We start from the raw sequence: 22510 nt of genomic DNA on the forward strand, positions 1-22510 counted from the left end.
GCCCAAATGTAGCACAAATATCACCCAGATGTAGCCCAATTATAGCCCAATAACAGAATGTCCCAGAGTGTTCTAAAGAACAACTAGAGCGCTAACAGACTTACTTATGACAAAAGTATGGCACACCTGAAGCAATCTTGATTGGAATAAAGTGGTAACACCTAAAACATTTAATTTGCAAAGGAACAAAATGAGGGCGTTCATTTTGCCACAGAAATTATGATTAGTGCTGCAGAAAGAAAAATTAGGGCACATTTTGACTTCTCAAATCCTCTTCTATTTCATTAAAAAATTCTGACATGCAGACTGAAATATGCACTTTGAATACCAGCAGCAGACTTCCGTGGTGAGAAGGAGCTTCACAACAGTGATCTAATGAGCAAATAGAGTGCTAACATTCAGAATTTATACCTTGTTAGCCCCAGGGACCGCCACCCCCTGGGGCTACAAAATAAATGGGTGGGGGGGCTCAAAGGCCCCCCGAGCCCCAGGGACCGCTACCCCACAGGGCTTTCAAAAAAATGGGTGGGTGGGCTCAAAGGCCCCTCCCCAAGCCGCGGGGACCACCACCCCTGGGGCTTTTTATATTGTGGGAGGGGGGGCTGCATGGCTGCGATGCTCCCGGCTCTGCAGTGTCTCGGGGTGCCTGCCCCTGGGACACTGCTGTTTGCTATGGCAGGGCGGGAGCCGAGGCTCCCGCCCTGTGATAGCAAACTTGGTTTGGATTTTGAAATAGAGAGCAGGGAAATCTGCTCTCTCTTTCAAAATGCAAACCATATTGCTTTTCCACACGGGGAGCTACATGTTAGCAGCTGCCCGTGTGGAAAAGCAATGCCGGCTCCCGAAGGACGCGGGAAGCCGGCTGAGACCATGGGGACATTGGGGCTCCCCCCACTGTCCCCAGTGTTGTATATAGGCCCCAGGGGATGGGGTCCCCTGGGAGAATAGAAATGAGTGATATGGGCAAATTAGGAGTCGCGCACCCAGCGCGGCGCTCAGCGCAGCCCCCTGGTGTGCACGCGCTGGGTGCGCGACTCCTACGCGTTGGGTGCACAACTTCTAATGCACTGGGTGGACGGCTCCTCTCCTGTTGGGTGCGCGACTCCCCCAAAAATTAGAAAAAAAAACAATAAAAAAATATTATGAACATATTTTAAACATATAAAATAAAAAAACAATATTAGATTTTCAATATATATATATTTTTTAATTTATATTAAAAATATGTAATATAATTTAAAAAAATAAAATATGTAAAAATAAATAGTTTTTATAAATGTAGAAAAACAGTATCAAAAAACTAAATATAACAATTAATATATTTAAAAATTATCATTTAAAAAACCTTTGAAATTCACTGAAAAAACCATAGGTTTCAGATATGTTATAGTCACGAATTAGCATTTAAAAAACCTTAGAAATTCACTGAAAAAACCATAGGTTTTAGGGAAATTTATAGTTAGTTGGACATTTCACTTGTACAAAACCAGTGAAATTCCCCCGTTATAGTTAGTTCAGCTAACTATAACTCGCACCCCCGCAATGCACTGCTGATTACGTCACATATTACATCACTGATGACATGGTCAGTGACATCACTGATGACATCACTGATGACATATCAAATGACATCACTGATGACATCACTGTTGACATCATCCTTGTGATAAATTGATGCATCGTCTCACACCCTAATATAACCTTTGATACACCCACTCTAAATTACAGATGGCCATTCTCAACACCAATGACACTCCAACACCAATAACTACATACCCACTCATTGATTCTTAGGTCCACACACACATCCACTCACTCACCCATACAATCACTCATACTTACGGTCATTCAGTACAGGACTATCATATGCACTCATACATCTATATAGACACTCACACACCGCCACTCATCCATAGAGGTACTAACACACCTAGTCAGTCATGCAAATAATGAATCACACTCCCATTTACTCACCTATACAGTTATACAAACACCAGAACACTTCCTCATACAAATACCAGCACATTCTTACGCTCTTATACAATCACTGATACAAGCACACACTCATCCATACAGCTACTCTTATAATCACACACTCTCACTTACAGCGATTTATATACTCTAACACACATATATACCACCTTTGACATATGTAGCTACTCACACATGTATTACTGAGATATACATTCACTCACTAACACACCCATATACACACTCACCCACCCATACTATCATCACAGATGCACTCTTGAAACCATGCACCCAGTGAATCACCCACTCACACATCTATGCACAGAGTCACACACACCCCACCCACACAAACACTCAGGCACTGATACAGATAGTCAGACAACCAATCTATAACTCATATAGACACTCATGTAGCTATACACAAACCCATGCAGCCACTTACACACCAACAGATAGACGGATACAGACATTCACACAGTTTAGTCAGTAATCCATGCATTCAGTAAGATACGTTTAATCACTCACTTATAGAGTCAGCCACGCACCTACTAAATCAACCATTCAGACACTTATACACCCACTCATTCTTCAATACGCCTTTCCCTATATATATTAAACATATTTCAACTTTACAAAAACACACACTCACTGGATGATGTCATCAGTGATGTCATTTGAGATATCATCAGTGATGTCCCTGAAATGTCATGAGTGATGTAATAAGTGACGCCATCAGCAGTGCATTGCGGGGGTGCGAGTTATAGTTAGCTGAACTAACTATAATGGAGGAATTTCACTGGTTTTGTACGAGTGAAATGTCCAACTAACTATAACTTTGCCTAAAACCTATGTTTTTTTAGTGAATATATATATACAATGGCGGACTGGTACAGAGCAATTTGAAATAAAAACTCAGTGATTGGCACCGAAGTTTTGGGTCCGATCTTTCGTCTAACCAAGGCAGCAGCATTAGAGACGAATTTACATTCATATATATATATATATATATATAATTTTGTTCAAGGTACATAGATGTTGAGTTAAGATTAGTAAATCTATATGTACCTACCTTACTTCATGAATGTTTTGGTTCCCGATATTTTGGCTCATATATTCTATCAATTTGATGTTGCCTACTCAATACTGTGGACTGCAACCACCAATGAGGGAGGAGACAGAGAGAATGATGCACCACAGAGTTCTGACTGTGAGCCTATGTGATTATTGAACAACTGAAGAAGTGATAGCTAACACTGCTTAAGAGATCCGAGTAAACAAAATTGGGGAGTTCCAATACATCGTTCAATTAATAGATCTGGAGGCTCAGCCATTGTACAAATTGAGAAATGAAATATTTAACTGATGAAGTTTTAACAGTATTCATTCCCTAGTCAAGGCATATTGTGTTTAATTCAGAAATACCTTGGCACACCTAATTAGAATTTAGCTAATCTATTATGTTCCAGCTTAGTAATAAAAGCATGCAGAACAAACTGCTGTCCTCGTATTCCTTTACTTCATATGCCACATATCAAATTTTAAATCAAGTTGACCATTCAGGTTGAAGGGCTGACATTAGTTTACCCATTCTCATTATATTTCTTTAGTATCTGTAGAATTAATGTATACTAAAGGGACTTGGTCAATAATATGTTTATCAAACCATAATAGTTTCTTACTGATCAACATTAACACATTTATGACCCACAAAAATCAAAAACAAATTATCTTTACTGAACTCTTGTTATCCTTCTTGGAGTCAATTTTCTCTGCTGTCATTAGAGTCATACATTGATTCATCATGACAACTTATGCTACAACTCATATAACTCATACATCATGACAAAATACGATTCACTTACTGGTGGAGTTCTGCACAGTATTTCAGTCAATGATCTTTCAATAACATCACAGGGGTTGCCATCCACAGATACTTGAGATTGTTCATCAAAGCCATTACCAGTAATTGTCAGCAGAGTTCCCCCTAATTAAAAAATACATTCTTTAGAAGTCATACCATGTTCAGTGTAATCTCAAAGTTTCTACAAGCTACTACAGGGGGCGTACACGACTTTCAACCCATCTTGATTTGCTATTCATACCAGTATCTGTAAGGATTGTTGTATTTAATGTATTTATTTTCCTTTTATAAAACACCATATACATATGTAAAACCTCTGGGTTTCATGTTTGATGAAATAAGATTAGAAATTGCACAAATATCACATCAAATGTGTTAACTCTTAAACTAATAAATTAGCTGGCACAAAGGAGGTCCCTCTCTAAATGTGCTCCCATAATGGACCTGTTTATCGAATCGTCTGTGGATAATATGATTGAGTGTCCATTCAAATTCCATTTAGTTGTGTTTTTGTTATTTACTTATTTTCATCCATAATTCAGTTTCATGTTTTACACTTTATTTATCAATAGTTTAACAGAAGAAGCAGCAAGATCAACATATGATCAATATGAGCAAAAAGCACATGACAATATCATCTAAACATTATCAGTAGCATTTTACTTAGGCATGGACAATATTTGCACTATGCCAGCGTAAAAATTGTAATTTCAGTAATTTCATGCCACTCTTGTTACGTGAAATTCCTAAAAGTAAGCTATAACAACACATTGTATATTTAAATGCTGTTCGCAATAAAAATGTACTGCAAATGCTCTATTAAACGCAGGAACAATGCAAGCGTCAGGGTACAAGAGGCTGTTGTTCGCAATGTTTCTTTGCACTTTTTGTAGCTCAGAATGCATCCTCATGTCAAAAATGGGCGCAAGAAAACATTTCACACTAAATTTCAGCACCAAATGGCAGTTTCAAATTTCATGTAATCCCACATAATTTTGCTCAAATTTCATGTAATTGCTCAAAAGTTCACACACCCCTAATTACAATCATTTATATTTGTATTGCTAGATAGTATCTTGCATTATATCACATTATACATTAAATTACATGTCACAGCCAAATATATATATTGTATTTTTTGCTTTCAGTTTTTTATTTCCTTTTGTAATTGAATGCACCTTTATTGCATACAACAGGACTAGCATTCCAAAATATAGATGTGCAGATCCTAATGCCTAAATACCGGTTCCTAATTGCAATTAAAGTGCATCTTTGTAAACCCAACATTGACACATTTTAGTGAAAATAGCAGTTTCAATATGCAGTTGCGTAGCTAGAGCTTTTGCCGCCTTGGCAGTCCCTGAGTTTGCTGCCCAGTGGTGGCGGGTGCAGGTAAGAGAGGGGGGAACTCGACTCGACAGATGACCAGGGAAAATAAAATTAAAAGCGCAAACCACTTACCATGCGCTTGCTGCATCGCGTGTCAGCATTGCAACAAGTGTAAGGGAAGTGGTTTTCTTCCCACCCCTCATCCACACCGCTCTTACCTGCACCGGCTGTCACTGTTGCCGCCTCTCATATACACCAAAAGGCCCGCCTCCTCCTCGGTGCTGGACCTGCTCCCCTGCCATGGAAAATTGCTCACCTCACATCAAGTACAGCCACACCCAAATAAGTGCCGCCCGGGGCTGACCACCTCTCCTAGCTACACCACTGTCAATACGCAACACTTTTGAAAAAAATGTCAGCCATTACCTGAAGACAACCTAATCAAGCTCCCCAATCAGGCATCCCATCTTAAATGTAAAGTCCCTCAGTCGGTTCTTTGATCCTGGATTCAAGAGTATCTTGTGGTTTGTTAGAAAATAGTTGTTAGAAACAAATACTAAGTTTACCTTTAGGTGCAGTGCCACAGGCAGTCAGAATGGAACTTGTTACTCCCGCTAGGCATTTCCTAGTGACTAAACGTTTACTTTGTTCCTTGTTGTGTGAAGAAACGCATTCATAGTGAATGCAATTGGGACCCTGTCCATATGTGAAAAGTCCCAAATTACTCTGAATGACACTATGAAAAGGGATTAAATCTACCTAGATTCAAAGCAATCCATATCCTTAACTTTGAATATTAGGTCACAGATCATCAGTTTCAATATATTTCACAGGTCCCAAATATGAATAAGCATGCAGCTAAATTTAAGATAGGGTTAAATTCCTTATATCTGAAACCCTCAGCTGCAGCTAAATTCCAACTTTTAGGTGTAATATGCTGTTGCCCTCTTATATTGAAATGACTCTCACACTTTACTTTATTCTCTTTTCTCCTTATCACCACATCGACAGATTCATGCACCCTTTTTTATTACATACACAACATTGACTAACAATACTGCTAAATTAATAATTGTTGAAATTAGATTTATGGATGGTACATTAACTCTTGGTCACTATTTCATTTCTCTAAATAGGGTGGTAAGTGCACTAATGTTATAATTCTTTGTCGCATAAGTCTAATATTTGATTTACCACCTTAACTGCTGTGCCTTTCCCCCCCCATTGCGATCCATTTTTTGGCTAATTGGGGTAGTTCACGCTTGGGGCTTCATGCCTTTTGTTCGCATAAGGTATTAATGCAAAGTTTGTGTCCTTTTTTCCAACACCCTGAGGATTCTAAAAATACCCATGGTTTGTAGATTCCACAGGAGGGGGTGGAGAAAATAAGCAAAATATAGCAAATGTTTGAGCTTTTGGGAAATATTTAAAAAAAGTAATCTGGATATTTTTTTTTTCTTAAATTGGCATCAGTGAATGCTTTGCTGTGATAAAGTCACCATCTTCTCAGCTTTAAGGAACATGCAGAGCTGAATTTAAAAAAACACATTTTTTATCACTGTTTTGGAATTTTTCAAAGAGGTAGCCCATTTTTCATATTTTTCTTCTCTCAGCCTAATTCCAGTTTGTGATGGAAACTAGTATGAAACCAATAGGTGCTCCAGAAAAGCTGTAGATTTCGGAAAAATAGACAAAATTCCAGATTCAGCAAGGGTCATATGTGTAGGTCCTTCAAGGTTTTCTCAAAGAAGAAATAAAGAAGTACTGAAGATGAGTAGGAAAAAAACGCCCATTTGGGACAACATTTTAATCTGTAAATGTTTGTTGCAATGGCTAGTTTACAGAAGTAAAATACCATTACATCATCTAGGCCCTTCTGGCTGTCAGGATATATAGGCTTTGTAGGTATTACAAGAACTCAAGGTACCCAGAGCCAACAACTGAGCTGCACTGTACAATGGTTTTTCATTGTGTGCCGAGTATGAACCAATTCATATGGTCAAATATGTAGAGTGAAAAATGGATATCAAAGAAACCTACGTGTTTTTTTCTGAAATCGACATGGAGCTTAGGTGCAGTTGTTATTATTGTGCATCTCTGAATTTGTGGGTACCAATGCTAGCATATGATTTAGAGAATAGATTTCAACTTGTCTTCTTTCTTACCTAGCCACACAAGTGAGGTACCATTTTTATCAGAGGACTTAGGGGAATTCTGGGTGAAATGAAGTTTGTGGCTCCCCACAGATTCCAAAACCTTCCATCACAGAAATGTGAGGAACATGCTTATTTTTGTCAAAATTTAAGGTATGGAAAGGATTCTGGGCAAAACAACCTTGTGAAAGATAAGCAACTCACCCAATCTTAAATTCCAATAAGTGTTTAGTTTTCAAAAAAATAATTACAGGTTTGCAAGGTTTCCCTAGGTGCCAGCTGAGCTATGGCTCAAGATCCACAACTATTCACGTTGCTAAAAACAGGTCTATTTTGAGTGGAAAAATGGGATGTTGCATTTTGGGCCATTTCTTTCCGCTGGATGCTGGGTATAAATACCTGGTGAGAGCCATGCAAGTCACATATCTTTGATTCCTCTTGGTATCTAGCTTTCAAAAATGTACAAGCTTGCTAGGTGTACCTAGATGCCTGCTGAGCTAGGGACAAAATCCACTGCTACCCTCTTTGCATAAAACAGGTCACTTTTGAGTGGAAAAATGTGATATATCCATGTTGTGTTTTGGGCTATTTACTGAGGCAGGCATCAGCAGACACAAAGGGCCACTCCCCAGTCCCTGGTGGCTTGTGGGCGTTTCCTTGCTTGCGGATTGCTCTCTGATGGCAATCCCCAAGCAGGGATCCACTGGGCATAAGTTACTTTGGAAAGGGGAGATTCTTCAATTCTCCAATGATACCTCTCCCGTTAGAATCAGTGTTATGGGCTGACATATCCCCCTGAACACTAATTCAGTAAAATTAAACAAGCCCATCAGCTTATTTTACTTTCACTTTTATTGTAATTACATCAGCACGCTCTGCACCCGGATAGTTATTACAGTAAAAGAAAAACAAAAAAAGAAGGAAAGAAAGAAAAAATTCTTCCCGAGCAGCCTGATTTTAAGAAAACTGCAGGACACCTTCTAGTGCAGCACACCAAGGGGCGTTTATTTGCCTAACGAGTGTTGGCCAATGGCCAATACATGCACTGGCGAGGTAGTGTGGGTGTCTGCCAGTGGCCTACACTCACACTTCCAGGCTAATAATAATAATAATGTTAAGCTGTGTATTGATGGTTTTTTATTTTATTTGACAGACAAATGTCTATAGAAATGTATAAGTTACTCACCAGTTAAATTTAACTCAGAAATATGGTATCTGCATCACAGTTACTTTTTAAAAATGGGGTACCAGACTGAAAGTGGCACCATGACAGTGGCATTTCTCCGTGTACATGATGGCTATCAATTGCTATAGTGCAGGTGCAACAGTGCTCATACTTCTTAAGCACTTGACAGTGTTTGATAAAGTTAACCATGGATGGCATTGCCATTTTACCTACATGCACTGTTATTGAGGGTTGTGTCGGGGAGTGTTTTTCATATGTCCTCTCTGTCCTAACTCAGTTCGTCCAGAAATTTAATTCGAGGTTGGACCATCATCTTATGAGGAGCAGGGTGTTGCAGGGGATGATCCTATTTCCCTTACATTTTTATATCTATATAGAACATGTGGTGCGCGAGAATACGGTGCTGGACTTGGGCCTCTCCATCCACTAGTACGATGAAGGTATTAGATGCTAGTTTTGCTGGGCCAACTATTTGACAATTGATGTCCCCCACAGCAAGGACTATTTCATAGCCATCAAAAACTAGTTTCCTTCAATTCCCTAAAAACAAAATCCTTATGAAAACTGAATTGCTTCTTATCACTAATTCGTGTTTTAGTGTTGTTTATTCTTTAGTTGCCACTGCAAATAATACATCACTTGCTGACTATGAAAACATACATGCTGAAAACGTGTACAATATTTCAAGGGTGTATGGTCGTTATGCCAGTTTGAAGTAATTTATGATTTGCCACCAACAACCCATGATCATCCTGAAGCTGTTTTCAACTCAATCGCATGTGTTGTGGGGCGTGCACAATAGTTCATCCACATCTCTTCCATTTTCTTTAATCACTGGTGGTCATCTTGCACTACAGAATTGACAAGCCAAGCCATTTGAAGTATCTTCTACACTCTTTTTTGCAGAGGCGTGTATGAAACTTTAGGCAATTTAAATGGCCTTACTCAACCTTCTTACCAGAAGCACATAACATATAACAGTCTGGGCATGGGGAGATTGGCTTTATGCCCTCGTCTGCTAGAAAGGCAGTGATACCTATTGTCTGAAGTTATCCTTTCCAACGAACATGTCTGGGTGCTGCGACATCAGTTTACCCGAGGAGTTGTGATACCTCACTAATGGGAAAGGAAAAGCACACTAAACCAGGGAAGAATTCATTGATAAGTATGCAGAATAAATGCTGCTTTAAGCTTGTCCTGGTCATCCCTCTTACCTCTATAAACATCTGCACAAGTTTTATCAATACCACCGTAACATGGCCACGTGTCATGATCGTGTGCACCATGGTCAGTTCTTCCCATATGTCATAATACAAACACATCTCTCCAATCACGCGCAAGCCCGGCAATCAAAGCTTCTGGGAAAGTGCTTAGGTATTAACCAAAGGCACATTTATATTGTACTTTTTACAATCGACATTGTGCAGTGCATGCCAATACAGTTCCAAAAATCATAACTACCTGAAGGGCTTCCTCGATTCGGTGAAATATTGGAGACATGAATCTTGTAAGTGAACTTGACTATTTCATTTGATTCCGGCTGTGCAAATCCGCTTTCGGCGATGTAAACAACTACGGTGAAGGATCCAGCCCTTCCACTAAGTATCTGGCAGACAATTCTGTTTTCTTTTTGGGGGAAAAAAGTGTAATTGTTAGAACAACCACATCTTATGTAATGACGAAACAAGATTACATTTGAATGACTGGAATTAATTATACACCCAAAATAAAATAGGAGGAAAAAGAGAATGATTTCTTACAAAACGAACATTCTTGGCTACATGCTCTTTGCACAATCACAGTTTAAATACGGATAATTATTTACATGATTTTCTATATAAATTGGTTCAACAAATGAGTACTCATACATTTTTTGTTTTTATGGACCTATGAAAAAGCAGATGCTAAAGTGTAGTAATTAGGGGGCATATCAGCAACAACCGACGATAATTATCGCTAAGCGCACTTAGCGCTAGGATAATTATCGCTTGCTAGCGTGGATTTTTATCGCTGACATAGCGTGCTATTAGCAACGCTTATCTCAAAAGCAATAAAAATCCTCACGCTAACTGCCTAATGTGAGCTTATCGCTGGAAACCCAGCGATAATGTCACGCAATGTGGCGTTAGCTTGATGAAAGGGACTCACAAACTTAGCCATGATATCCACCTTCCATAGGATATCATGGTTAAGTCAGTCCTGAAGCAGGTGTAAGGAAAGTAGCGATAACAGGGGTTATCGCTACTTTTCTTGCCGCTATGCTTCATAGCGTGGGGCTTGATGATAGGAGAAATGTCGCTTATCGACATTTCTCCTGTCATGTCAGGTCAGGAACGCCCACTTTGCATCTCATTAGAGATGCAAAGTTGGGCGTTAGGAATTCCTACGCTAACGCAAGTTCTCACGTGTTAGCGTGAGCTTGCTAATTAGGCGATAATATTATCATTCTATGATAATTCTATCGCCTCGCCTTGCTGATATGCCCCTAGGTCTTTTGACCCCAAGGTAATCTAAAAGTTGAATTGAATTTTTTGAACTATTTAAACTTTTGGAGTTATCAGTGTAATTTCTTAACTTTTGTTTTTTTGTCATTGGTAATTTCAAATAATAATTGAGAATATAATTCAAATATCAGAATTTTTTATTTTAGTATCAAGACTAAATATACAGATCTTCAGTCCAAGTGAACCCTAGCATACTGTAAACTATAAATATAATGATCAGCAATTTCCTGCTGATCGTAACTTGAAATAGCATACTGGTAGGCTCTTGAAAGAAGTAGAGCGTTTAACTGCCATTTCAAATGACACACTTTTGGAAAGTGAGTTATTAATAGTGGTAAATATGCATCTGACACTGCACTGAGGCCACTAACACAGTCTAGGGCTCAGTACAGGTCTCAATAAATTATTCCCATGCTCAGCCCTTGATAGCTTGGCTGAGAGCAGGCAGGCAGGCAATTTAGGAGACAGGTATGTAGAGCATTTAAAAGCACCAATTCAGACACAGCACATAATATAAATCCAACACTAATTTATAAAAATAGGAAATATTTTTATCTTTAAAATGACACCAAAGCAACAAAACTCCTATGTATGAACAGGAAGTATACATTTTAAAGATTTAACACAATCTAGCACTTAGAGGCCTATAGAGCCACTTTAGGACATCTGGTCACGGTTGACCAGGACAAAGTCAAAGTTTTAGCCGACCGCGATGGAACCCTGCTCGGATACACCAAGCAGAAGGCCCCGGTCAAAATTTCACCTTTGGAAGTAGAAACTTTTTGGGAGCTTTCCTGCTGGGGTCTCTCGATGCTCTTCACCAGTCCAGATTTGGTGGGGGTTCGCTGGCTTGACTTTTTCAGAACTCCCAGTCAAACTCTGGAAGTCGGACCTCTGGAGCTATTCAGGGTGGTGAACCTGGATGCTGGGCCAGGTCGCAGTTGAAGGTGACGAGCTTGGCTTTCGCAGTTGAGTCAGTTACTGTTAGATCTGGGGGTCTCTAGTTGGCAGGGTAGGTACCACTGTCCAAGTAGGGACCCTTGCTTCTAGTCAGGGAAAGGGGGATACACTGTTAAGATAACCCCTGCTCACCCTCTAGGTAGCTTGGCCTGAGCAGTCTAGGCTATCAAAGGCAATGTGTAAAGTATTTGTACCAACACTCACAGTAACATAGTGAAAACAGATTTACTCCACACCAGTTTTAGAAAAATAAGGTATCTTTACTAAAAACTTCACAAGACCAAATACTACAGAAAAACCAACATACAATTAAAAAGGTTACTTTAAAGATAGTTCAAGAGTTTGCAGAAAGTACTCCAGGATGTAAAAGTCAGTGTCCTGCACAATGCGACTCTCAATGCACAAAATGCGACACTCTCGTGCCCAACAATACCTGTAGTTGCGATAAGGGTCCCAAAAGCTATAACAAGGAAGATGGCAAAGGCAATGCGATACTCCTGAGACCTTGGGGAGGCGTTGCAGCAGCCCTGCTTCATGCAGCAGAGGTGGATGCTCCGGCTCCGATCTGTAGGGGGAGGATGCGATGACTTTGGCTTTCGTTGCGTAGGTTTCTTAGGGGGAAGCTTCACGCACAGGTACGATGCGACGATCTTCGATGTGGCGCGATGCGCGGCGCAGCGCTGACTTCTGGTGCTGCAACCCTCGATGCGTCGCAGTGCGCGGCGTTGACTTCTGGCGCCGCAACCCTCGATGCGTCATGGGACGGGACTCTGCATCGACAGACGCAGCGACTGGATACTTTCACGCACCGGCAGTGGTGCGGCCCGCAAACTGGTTCTGCGATGACCCTCGCAGCGTCAGGAATCTTCACGCATCGGGATGATGCTCGACGCACTCGGCGATGCGGTGACTCCGGGTGCTGCGATGATGCCGCGATTAAATTCTCCTCGCACTCTCGTTCTTGCGACTCGCAATTGGATGATGCGTTGGGTACCAGTTACTCTTTTTCACGCTTCTGCTTCCCAGCTCCCAAACACAGCAAAACGACCTCCTGAGGCCCCAAGACTGGGCAAGCACTCCAAGGCAGGTCAGAACTCCCTCAGCAGAGTTCCAGGGGAGCTGGTGGTGAAGTCCTTTTGTTCCTGGGACTTCTTAACAGGGAGCCAGCTCTTCTCAGGCCCTTGGAGATCAGAATCAAAAGAAGGGGACACAGCAAAGTCCTTCCCCTCTCCTTGGCAGCAAAGCAAAACAGCAAGCAGGCAGTCTTCTCCTCTTCAATTCTTTTCGGCTTTCTCCTTGGCAGAGGTTCCTTCTTAGTTCCAAAGTGATCTAAAGTTTTAGGTGTCTGGGGTCCTCTTCTAATACCCCTCCAAGTATTTGTCTCTCTTTGTTTCATTGGGGGGATTCCCCTGCTCAAATCGGTTCCTGGGTGTGCTCTGCCCTGGAGCACCTGGTTCCTTTCAGAGTGAGGGGCAGGGTCGTTAGACGCTCAGCAGGAGGTGGAGCCTTCTTTGTGCTGGCAGAGGCAAAGTCCTCAGAATGGCCAGCAGGAGGTGGAGCCAGCATTGTGCTGGCAGAGGCAGCCCTACTCAAACCCAGGGGCAACTCCTCCCACCCATCTAAAGCAGATCTCCCTATTCACCCTGCTGCTGACTCATCCAGACTCCTGGAGCCACCTAGCCCATCACATGACACCAGTCAGCCAATCTGCACACCAGCACACAGGAAGGTTAAACAGGAGAATAGCTACTTTCTAAAAAGTGCTATTCTCACACAGTGAATTTAAAAACCATCTTGCTAAAAAGATGTATAATCAAATTCTGAACACAAAGATACCAAACTTGGATTTTCTATCTTGCCTTTAGGGGAAGATAGGCATGTAAACAGCCTCCCCCATTCTGTCCTATGGGCAAGATAGCCCCTCAGCAGTGAAAAACAAAAATGGCTGTAATTCACTACCAGGGCATGTTACACACCTCAGTACATGCCCTACCTTTTAGATACACTGTACCCAGCCCAGGGGGGTACCTAGGGCCACCATAGGGATGCCTGACATGTACAGAAAGGGAAGGGTAAGGCCTGGTCAGTGGTTGCACTGGACAGGTCGACATGGCAGTCCTGGACTGCACATAGGCACTGCAAGCAGGCCTAAGACATCATTTTAGGGCTACTCCTGTGGATGGCACAATCAGTGCTGCAGCCCACTAGTAGCATTTGAATCACCAGCCCTGGCACACTCAGTGCACTTTACTAGGGGCTGACAGGTGAAACAAATATACCAATAATGGATAACCAATCAATATAACAATTTACCTAGGGAGCACTTGCACTTTGACACTGATCAGCAGTGGCAAAGTGCCCAAAGGATCTAAACCAGCAAAAACGAAATCCAGCATAGCATCAAAAATACAGGAAGTAGAGGGAAAAAGTCAGGGGTAACCATGCCAAAGATGCCAGGTCTAACAGTTACCTTGCGGAGGTTTTTCCCAAAGTTGTTCAAAACTCCTGTAACTTATTCCTCAAGTTCCTCTTGAGGGTTCAAAGTTTCAAAAAAACACAATCCAGGGTGTGGGAGCTCGAAGATGGTCCTTCAAATTTTGGGATTACAATTCCCACAATCCACCTGGACAACACCCTTATAATCCAGTGGATGCACTCCAGGTTGGGGACTCTTGGTGGTGATGTTCCAGGTGAGCTCTGTTAACCTGTAGCTTGCAGGGGGTCTACTCTTTAATCCTTTAGAAGCCAGGTAAATCCACAGGGCTGTAGATCCAGATTGTGCAGCAGGCGCAATCAGTCGGAGTATAGGGCTTGGTGGTGCAAATCAAGATCCAACATGGAAATCCTTCTTCTCTTAATTCCAATCAGCAGATCTGAGAGGCTCTGCCCCTCTCACATATTTATTCAGTGTTCTCTGGGGTCAAGCAGGTGAGTACTCTTGTCCAATTAGATGCAAGGCAACATCCCAGAGCATGACCACTTCCTTCAAAATGTGGCATATTCTTCTCCAGAAAGCACTATTTCTCCAAAATTCATAAGGGCAGACATCTCAGCTGAGGAGAAAGAACTGGCTAAACCAACCTCCAGTGTAGCCTATTTCTATAGCCCTCCTCTCCCTAACTTCTGCAGATTCCTGCCTTAAGCCTGATTTCTGGCGGCGGCACAGAGGTTGGGAGGAGATGGACTCAGCATTCCTGTTACTCCTTTGAAACTTCATGCTTTACAACCATTCAAACCTGCTCTGGCATTCCTGTGTAGCAGAACCCTCTTCCACCAGATAGCCTCTCCCCTGGTGAGACACTTATCACTTCATCAAAGCAGCCTGGTTAATCCTGTTAACTCTAACCAATGAGGGAAGCCTCCAGGAAGGCTGAATTTCAGCTTACAGACAAGAAAGTCTTATAGCTTATTTGCTGTACATTTTAGGATAAATGCTCCAATGGCACATTGCTGGATTTATCAATACCATTCTCCCAAGTCTTTGAATTATATTTTTATTAATTTTGTAAAAAAAGAGTTATGAGTGCATAAACTCTTGCAGTGTTATCCCATGGGGCTAGTCCTCTACAATGGAGAAAATGAAACATACAATTTCTCCATCACCAGGGCTTATAAAACAACTGTTATAAGGACCCTGCTCATAGTTACATGACTCCCTACCCCTGGAACACCTAGGGGAGAACTTGGGGTTTCTGAATATGCAAAATAATGTAGATCCTCACTCCACCATGCTCCTAGAACCAAATTCAATTTTGGGAGGCACTTTACTACAATGGCAGAAGTCAAATGTGCAATTTCTCTATCCCCAGGGCATATAAAACATTTTTTATAAGGGCCCTCCTTCCAGTTACCTGATCCCCCACCCCTGGGACACATAGCGGAGTCTGTCGGGGTACCTAATATGTACAAATATTGTAGTTTATCATTTTTTTAGACTCCACTACCACCAAAGTCGAGTTTGCAGTAAAATTACTTTTAAAAGCAGTGCTGCAACACAATGTTGCTTTTGACATGACCTCAGGTGCTCCTAACTGCACACATGCAAGTACAGAAAGGGCTGCTGACCTTCAAACTGCCATGCCATCTTATATACTAGTGACTTATAGGCAGTTTTAATGAAAATGCCCTATAATATACTAGGGACTTATAGGGTAGGTCATGCCAATTAAAAGTGTACCTTAATAAAAAGTGCACCCTAATGCATGTGTGGGTTTTTTCAGTTGTGTTTCCAGCATAGCACTGGCCCTGGGCCTGCCCAGAAGGGACCAGGACACTCTCTGAGATTCAGAAAACCAGCATCCAGGAGTCTCAAATGGGGCAAAAAGTGGGGGGACACTGCAAACAGGTCCTGATTCCAAACACACACTGATTCACTTGCCAAAATGTGGGATGAAATGAAGCTACAAAAGTTAAAATGATAGGGGTTATAATTAATTTTTTAGTTCTCAATACTAAGGGTCTGATTACGATGCCAGTGGGACTGACCATCTGACCGCCGTGGGTGCAATCTGATTCTGACCGCTGAGACCCGGAAGTTCCACCTGCCGTATTACGATGCAACCGCTGCTATTGCAGGGGTCTCATCAATGGTGGTGCACTTATGTCATTGCAAGTGTGTACAAATTACTATGGCCTGATTACAATGCACATCAGTCTAACTGCTGCAGTCATGTCGGAGTTGATTGGACTGCCGCACTCTTGTCGGAAGTGGTCAGCTAGACCGCCGAATTATGATTCATGCAGCCTGTATTCCGACCCACCACTGGAAAACCGCCGACTCTGATATCCTTTCTCCGACCGCCAAGATAGCGGTCGGTGGAAAACAGCAGCCATAGGGCAGTGCAGGGAGAGCTAACTGTTGTCCAAAATATGAATTGTGTTTCTGACGAACTGACTGTGGCTGTCTGACTAGCTGTCTCGAGTCTTCAGAAAAGAACGATTTGAGGTGCGTACTAACCCAGTTCCCCTTCTCCCTGGCAGTCTCTGGCGTGGATACATTTCTCCAGGTCCCCCCTACATCTCAGCAGCTGAACCTCGAAGATTACGATCCTGAGGACGCCAGAATGCAGGTGAGTCCTTATGTGGTATGTATCTCTATTGACTGGACTGTGCACATATCGCCACACTCCCACAATGGGGTACATGAAGCACAAGGCATATCCATACATGTCATGCGTTTGTATACAATTCAAATGTTTTCTGTAAATTTGTACCCATTTGTAGCAATATATGCAGGGAAAAGTGATACGCTATAGTTGAGACCGCCACATTTGCAACGGTTGCATCTTAATGCAGCAGGGGGAACTTCCTGGCCTCGGCGGTTGGAATCGGCTCGTGCCCATGGTGGTCAGACAGTCAGTCCGACTGGCATCGTAATCAGGCCCTATGTAATTAAGTTAATTGGTTTTTAAAAGGCTGGTGACTTATCACAGTCAATATTTACCACCCTCTCATTTGACCAATACTAGACATATAAATATATTTTGAAAATATTTATTTTAAAAATTGATGAAATAGTATGTTGGGGTGCTCAGTTAACATTTGATTTACTACACATTAAATTGGGCAAATGAATAATGTTTTGGGAAACTTCAACTCAAAGTTATGAAGGTCAGTAAAGGTAATCTGTTAACAAGAGTACTACATAATTTGATGTCTAGAATGTTCTCTGATGGTCTCACAGAACATTCCTACATCAATTTTAAGAATGAGGAATGGATTTTGAAGACACACAGCTGCCAAAGCCAGTTTTTTACTGTTGGGCTAGGGGTACACTTTTGATATTCTGACTGAAAATATTAAAGTGTTTCTCTCATACCTACTGCTTTCTGCAACTTCCCTGCCAGTCAAGATACTTCAAGTAACAATTCTGCATACAATTGATGTAGATTGTATGGGGTATCACTGTCTGATTAAACCTCAGACTGGTCCTTATAAATCACAATAAGGACAAGTTAACACTCCACATGTTAAATGAAAATGTGATTGCTTTCTTGATGCATCAAGAAATAAGTAATTACTGGACAGTTTCATTTTCTCATTGATGCAATTCAGTTTTCGTTCATTCTGACACATCTTGTCTTTTACTTTAGTTTCATTATGTTAAGGATATGACTAGAAATACTTGAAATACTTTTCTCATGTGTAAAATCAAGCTCTAAACAGAAAAAACATATTTTTAAATCAAAATGAAAGTGACATGAATAAGTGTTACAATTTTGACAAAAAATAAGCAATTAACAGGAACCACATAGTTTTATATTTATTTTAATTGGTAAGTACATTTTTCATTTAAAGACTCTCAGTCTTGAGACAGTGATTGATATTTTGATACATGTGTTGGTTGTAACAGCATTATGAAATAATTGTTGTCATTTAGGGGCCGCCATTAAAAGGAAAGTGGGGGGCAGGAGATGGACGGACGGGTGGGGGGCAAAAGGGGTAAATAATATTTTTTTAAACATACCTTTCCTTCTGCAACCACTAGCGCAGCCTCTGACTTCCCCCTTGGGAGTTTCCCAGCAGTCACTGGGAAAGCAGGCTCCTTATCCAATCTAGACTCTGCTCTCATGCTATGAGAGCGGTATCAGGATTGGCCTGAGCATCCTGCTCTGCTGTGCAGACAGTCCCTGGGAGCCTGTGGCATTTTTCCAACCTGGCTGTCCAGGTTGGAGAAATGCAAATGCGCATGTATGTTTGGCTGGCCTATGACCGCCGGCCAAACATACATGCGCACTTCTAAGGGCCCACCACTCCTCATGGCCCCACCCTCCGCACTACATGCATGTGTAAGGCAGTCACAGAAAAATAAAATGATGTTTTATCATTTGATTTTCCTGTGACTGAGAAGTGGGGCGACGCTCCTCCACCGTTACGGAGGAGCTGCCCCTGCTGTTGTATTTTGCAAAGTGGCGATAATTTGCTTACAAAAGGAGTACCTGATTAATCAGACAAAACAGTTAAACACTAGTGTCTAGTACATTAGTAATACATTAATGAAGACATATGCAAGCATGGCCGAACTGGGAACAGCAACCAGCCCTTGAAACTGCTGCAAAACCGGCCCCCACGGGTCCAAAACCAGCCCCCTCCCTTCCAGGGCACCGGGAAAACACCAGGTGCACACTATGGCCAGCCCGGCCCTTGTTGCAAGTGGCTATTTTTTAATAATGTAAGGGTGCAATTTACTGGAAACATCTTTTTGGCTTACATAGCTTTCATGGTGTACATTTTTAGCAACAGGAGAACTCCATTTGGAAAACATATAAAAAGTGTTCATGAAAAATGTTTTGATAAATACTAATTTCTGGACAGTTGCTATGATGTGAAAGAAATATGAAAACTACTGAAAACAGTCATGGCACACAGCCCCAACAGAAGGCAGCAGGTCGCCCAGCAGCTGATCCTTTAATAATGTTACTGCTCTACTGTGTGTATCTCTACTCTATGCTGCTGTAGTCTGTGTGAAATGTGATGATGTGCAATCATTGCTTATGGATGGAGAAATGATTCGACAATTAAAGGCACAGGTTGAGCTGTGAACATCTACCATCCCTGGTGGGGTATTAGTGCCACTGCCTCTGCTGATACAGAAGCCTACATGTAATAATCAATGACACACATCTTCTTTAATGTATATCTGAGAGATTATTTCATGGACAGATGCAGAATAGTTTTTCTATCCTCAATACCCATCTTGGAAATAGACTTCAGAAGTGGTTGTTCTCTGGATACATTTGTTCCTCTGAGCCCAGTTTGCATTGGGAGGGGAGAGTTTTTCTTTACATCAAAACTTTGTTTTTTCTACTCCTGCAAATGAGTTCACAAGAGCTAAAAAAAAATCAAACAGCCATAGAAGAATTTTGTAGACTGTTTAATCAGTTAAAACATTGATATGCATGATTTAATACCAGTTCTGGAGTAGCTTACTAGACACTCAATTGAATAGTCCACTAATATAAAACTGAGTCATTACAAAAGTCACACTTCTTTCTGCAATGTATTCCTGGAGTTTCAATGTGTATTTACAAAGTGCACATTCATTACCTAAAACTTCTTGATGCTGAAAAGATGTTTATTGCTCCCCAACTCTGTGGTGTCCATGGTATCAATCTCCACCTCTGAAAGATGAACAGATGAGTGGACTCACCGAAATACAAACCTGTTAGCATGAGGTCAAACACAGATTTCTGGAGTGGATACACCACTAGATCTGTAGGAATAGTGTCCTAACTTTTGGAATGCCATGGTTGGGCGCATCTTCTGTTAGCACCGACGCTGCCTTTCTATCCTATTATCCCAATGTGTGCTGTCAATCTTGATCTCCAGGACATGGTGGCTTCCACTGTCAGAGCCAGTTGGCCTTCCCCAATTCCAGCCTGATCTGGGAATTGTGGAAATTCTCCCCTGCATGTTGGCTTACCAAAAATAACAGAATGCAGGATCATTATTATAGATAACTCAGCACTTAAGATCATCATAAATATTAATTTCAGTACACATCTTTACTAGTGATAATTCCATACTCCATGACATATACCATCATTGTTTGTATTATAATTTTGAATATTTAACCCATGATAGTTTTTACCAATCCATGATGGCCAAACCATTCACTGGATTGTCACTTCCTGTTTAGCACTTTATATGTGGAATCAATTTTAAGTCCAGCTGCATTGGAATTGTTCCTGCTTGATTGTTCGCCCACTGGACTCCATGGATTCTCCTCCTTCTCCAGTTCTTGTTTGTTCTGCTCTTACTTTCGCCTTGTTGCTTGGCCTGGACAGATGAGAGGTTTTTCTGGTCTCCAATTTTTCCTTCCCACTGAATAATATTTCTGGAGCAATACTAGATTTCCAGTTAAATTCTGGCATCTGAGGTTGTTTCTGGAGGTAGTAGGCTTTGCCTACTCATGAAGAAGACTCTCCATACATCCCCAAAAAGAACTGCTGTTGACATGTTCTGGAAATATATGTATCGAGAGAAATATGACTTTGACTATGGTTTTATGACCAGTTCTATATTAGTGGACTAACATTTTGATATTATAATAGGTGATTATATATTTTATTGTTATAAAATCCAGTAATCGAACAATCTACAAAACTCTTTTATGGCTGTGTGAATGTTTAGAAACTTGTTATCTTTGAAACAAATACATACAGAAGTGCAAGAATAAGAGCAAGGATTGATCATATCAGCTAATTCACAATTGTGTGACTTATTTGCTCTTTTTGCTGTTGCAAAATATTTAAGTATATAGAACTTAAACAATCTCCTTGACCTCACAATCAATCAACTCAGGTTGAAGGAAGTCAAATAAGCTGACATTAAACGCCAATTACAATATTCGTACTTTCTTTCACAAGATGTATTTGAAGACCACCCTTTAAACAAATAACATAGAACAGCGTTTAAAATCTGGCGTTTCAATAATAAACCTACCAGACACGGAGATGATTGGACAGCTGACTGGGCCAATGAATACCGATGTGTTGTCATTGCCTGTGCTATTGGCGAACCCAGAGCCTAAAATTGTTAAATTCCTTCCTTCCACAAATAGACCTGTGAAGCGCATAAATAACATATAAATGCTTTTACCAAATCAATTTGTAATTGTGAAGCATATAGATAACAATTTCATGGTTTCATCAGTTTCTAATTGAATGTTTGATATCTAACAATATTTATCAGACGGAACAAATGGCGATCGTTTTTCTTTCAATTTATGGGAAGTAATGACATGAGAAAAGAGTATGGAAAAAGTAGAAATTCAATAGCAGTAAATTTTTCTTTTCCGCACACCTAAACCTGAGGCCATGCTACATGCTTCTCAGTAGACAATGTCAGTGTCCAGACTCCATAATACACGTATTCCCTCTTGAATGCTTCCACTCTGGGACCAGTGCACCACGAAATTCGTTTTATTTATTTAATTGTTTACTTACCTGTAATTATCCATATTCCGGTTTTTAGAACCCCCCACCCTGCCCCTCCCCCACCCCGCCTTACCACCCCACGGAACTCCCTCCACGGGCCGTGGCTGGCAGATCTTATTTTAAAGAGTGGGTACTGGTGGTTAGCACTCAAATGGAATTGAGCAGTACTTACAGTGAACACGACTCAGCTACTGGGACTGACCTTGAATCCAATTTAAAATACAATGGCAAACCCAATATTTGGCCTTTTAGAGTGGAGGCCTGTTGTGTTTGCCAATGTCACCCTCCACCTAGTAGGAAAAACATTTTGTCCATGGAGAAACCACTTAACATACACCACCAGGAAATATGGCAGTGTGCTGTTCTACTTCCCACCTTGGGAGAGAATTGAATTCAGGTCTGTGCAGACCAAATCTACAGCACCTTTCTAGGGAAAGGGTTGAAGAGAAATTTGTAATTGCCATAAACTAATACGTTTGTGGGTGTTCACAAACTCTCTATGTCTCAAAGCAAAGCACTCCTTGGTCTACCCATTCCCTACCTTTGAATGGGATTTAGGGTTGTGCAATTGTAAGCAGCTGATTGTGCAAATATGCAGTAGCAAACCC

The 22510-nt window shown here is 41.2% G+C and overlaps 1 protein-coding gene across 2 annotated transcripts in view; it reads right to left on the reverse strand.

Moving 5' to 3' along the window:
- Window positions 1-22510, reverse strand: part of LOC146830894 (fibrocystin-L-like) — a 1907335-nt gene that overhangs the window by 940714 nt on the left and 944111 nt on the right. For both annotated transcript variants that reach the window (XM_085605084.1, XM_085605082.1), the window contains exons 29-31: window positions 21409-21528; window positions 9962-10126; window positions 3834-3955 (exon numbers count right to left, since the gene is read on the reverse strand). In XM_085605084.1, coding sequence (XP_085461210.1) covers window positions 3834-3955; window positions 9962-10126; window positions 21409-21528 — 407 coding nt within the window. The remainder of the gene's footprint in view (window positions 1-3833; window positions 3956-9961; window positions 10127-21408; window positions 21529-22510) is intronic.

Source organism: Triturus cristatus, chromosome 5_1, assembly GCF_964204655.1.
Source record: "Triturus cristatus chromosome 5_1, aTriCri1.1, whole genome shotgun sequence".
Taxonomy (NCBI): domain Eukaryota; kingdom Metazoa; phylum Chordata; class Amphibia; order Caudata; family Salamandridae; genus Triturus; species Triturus cristatus.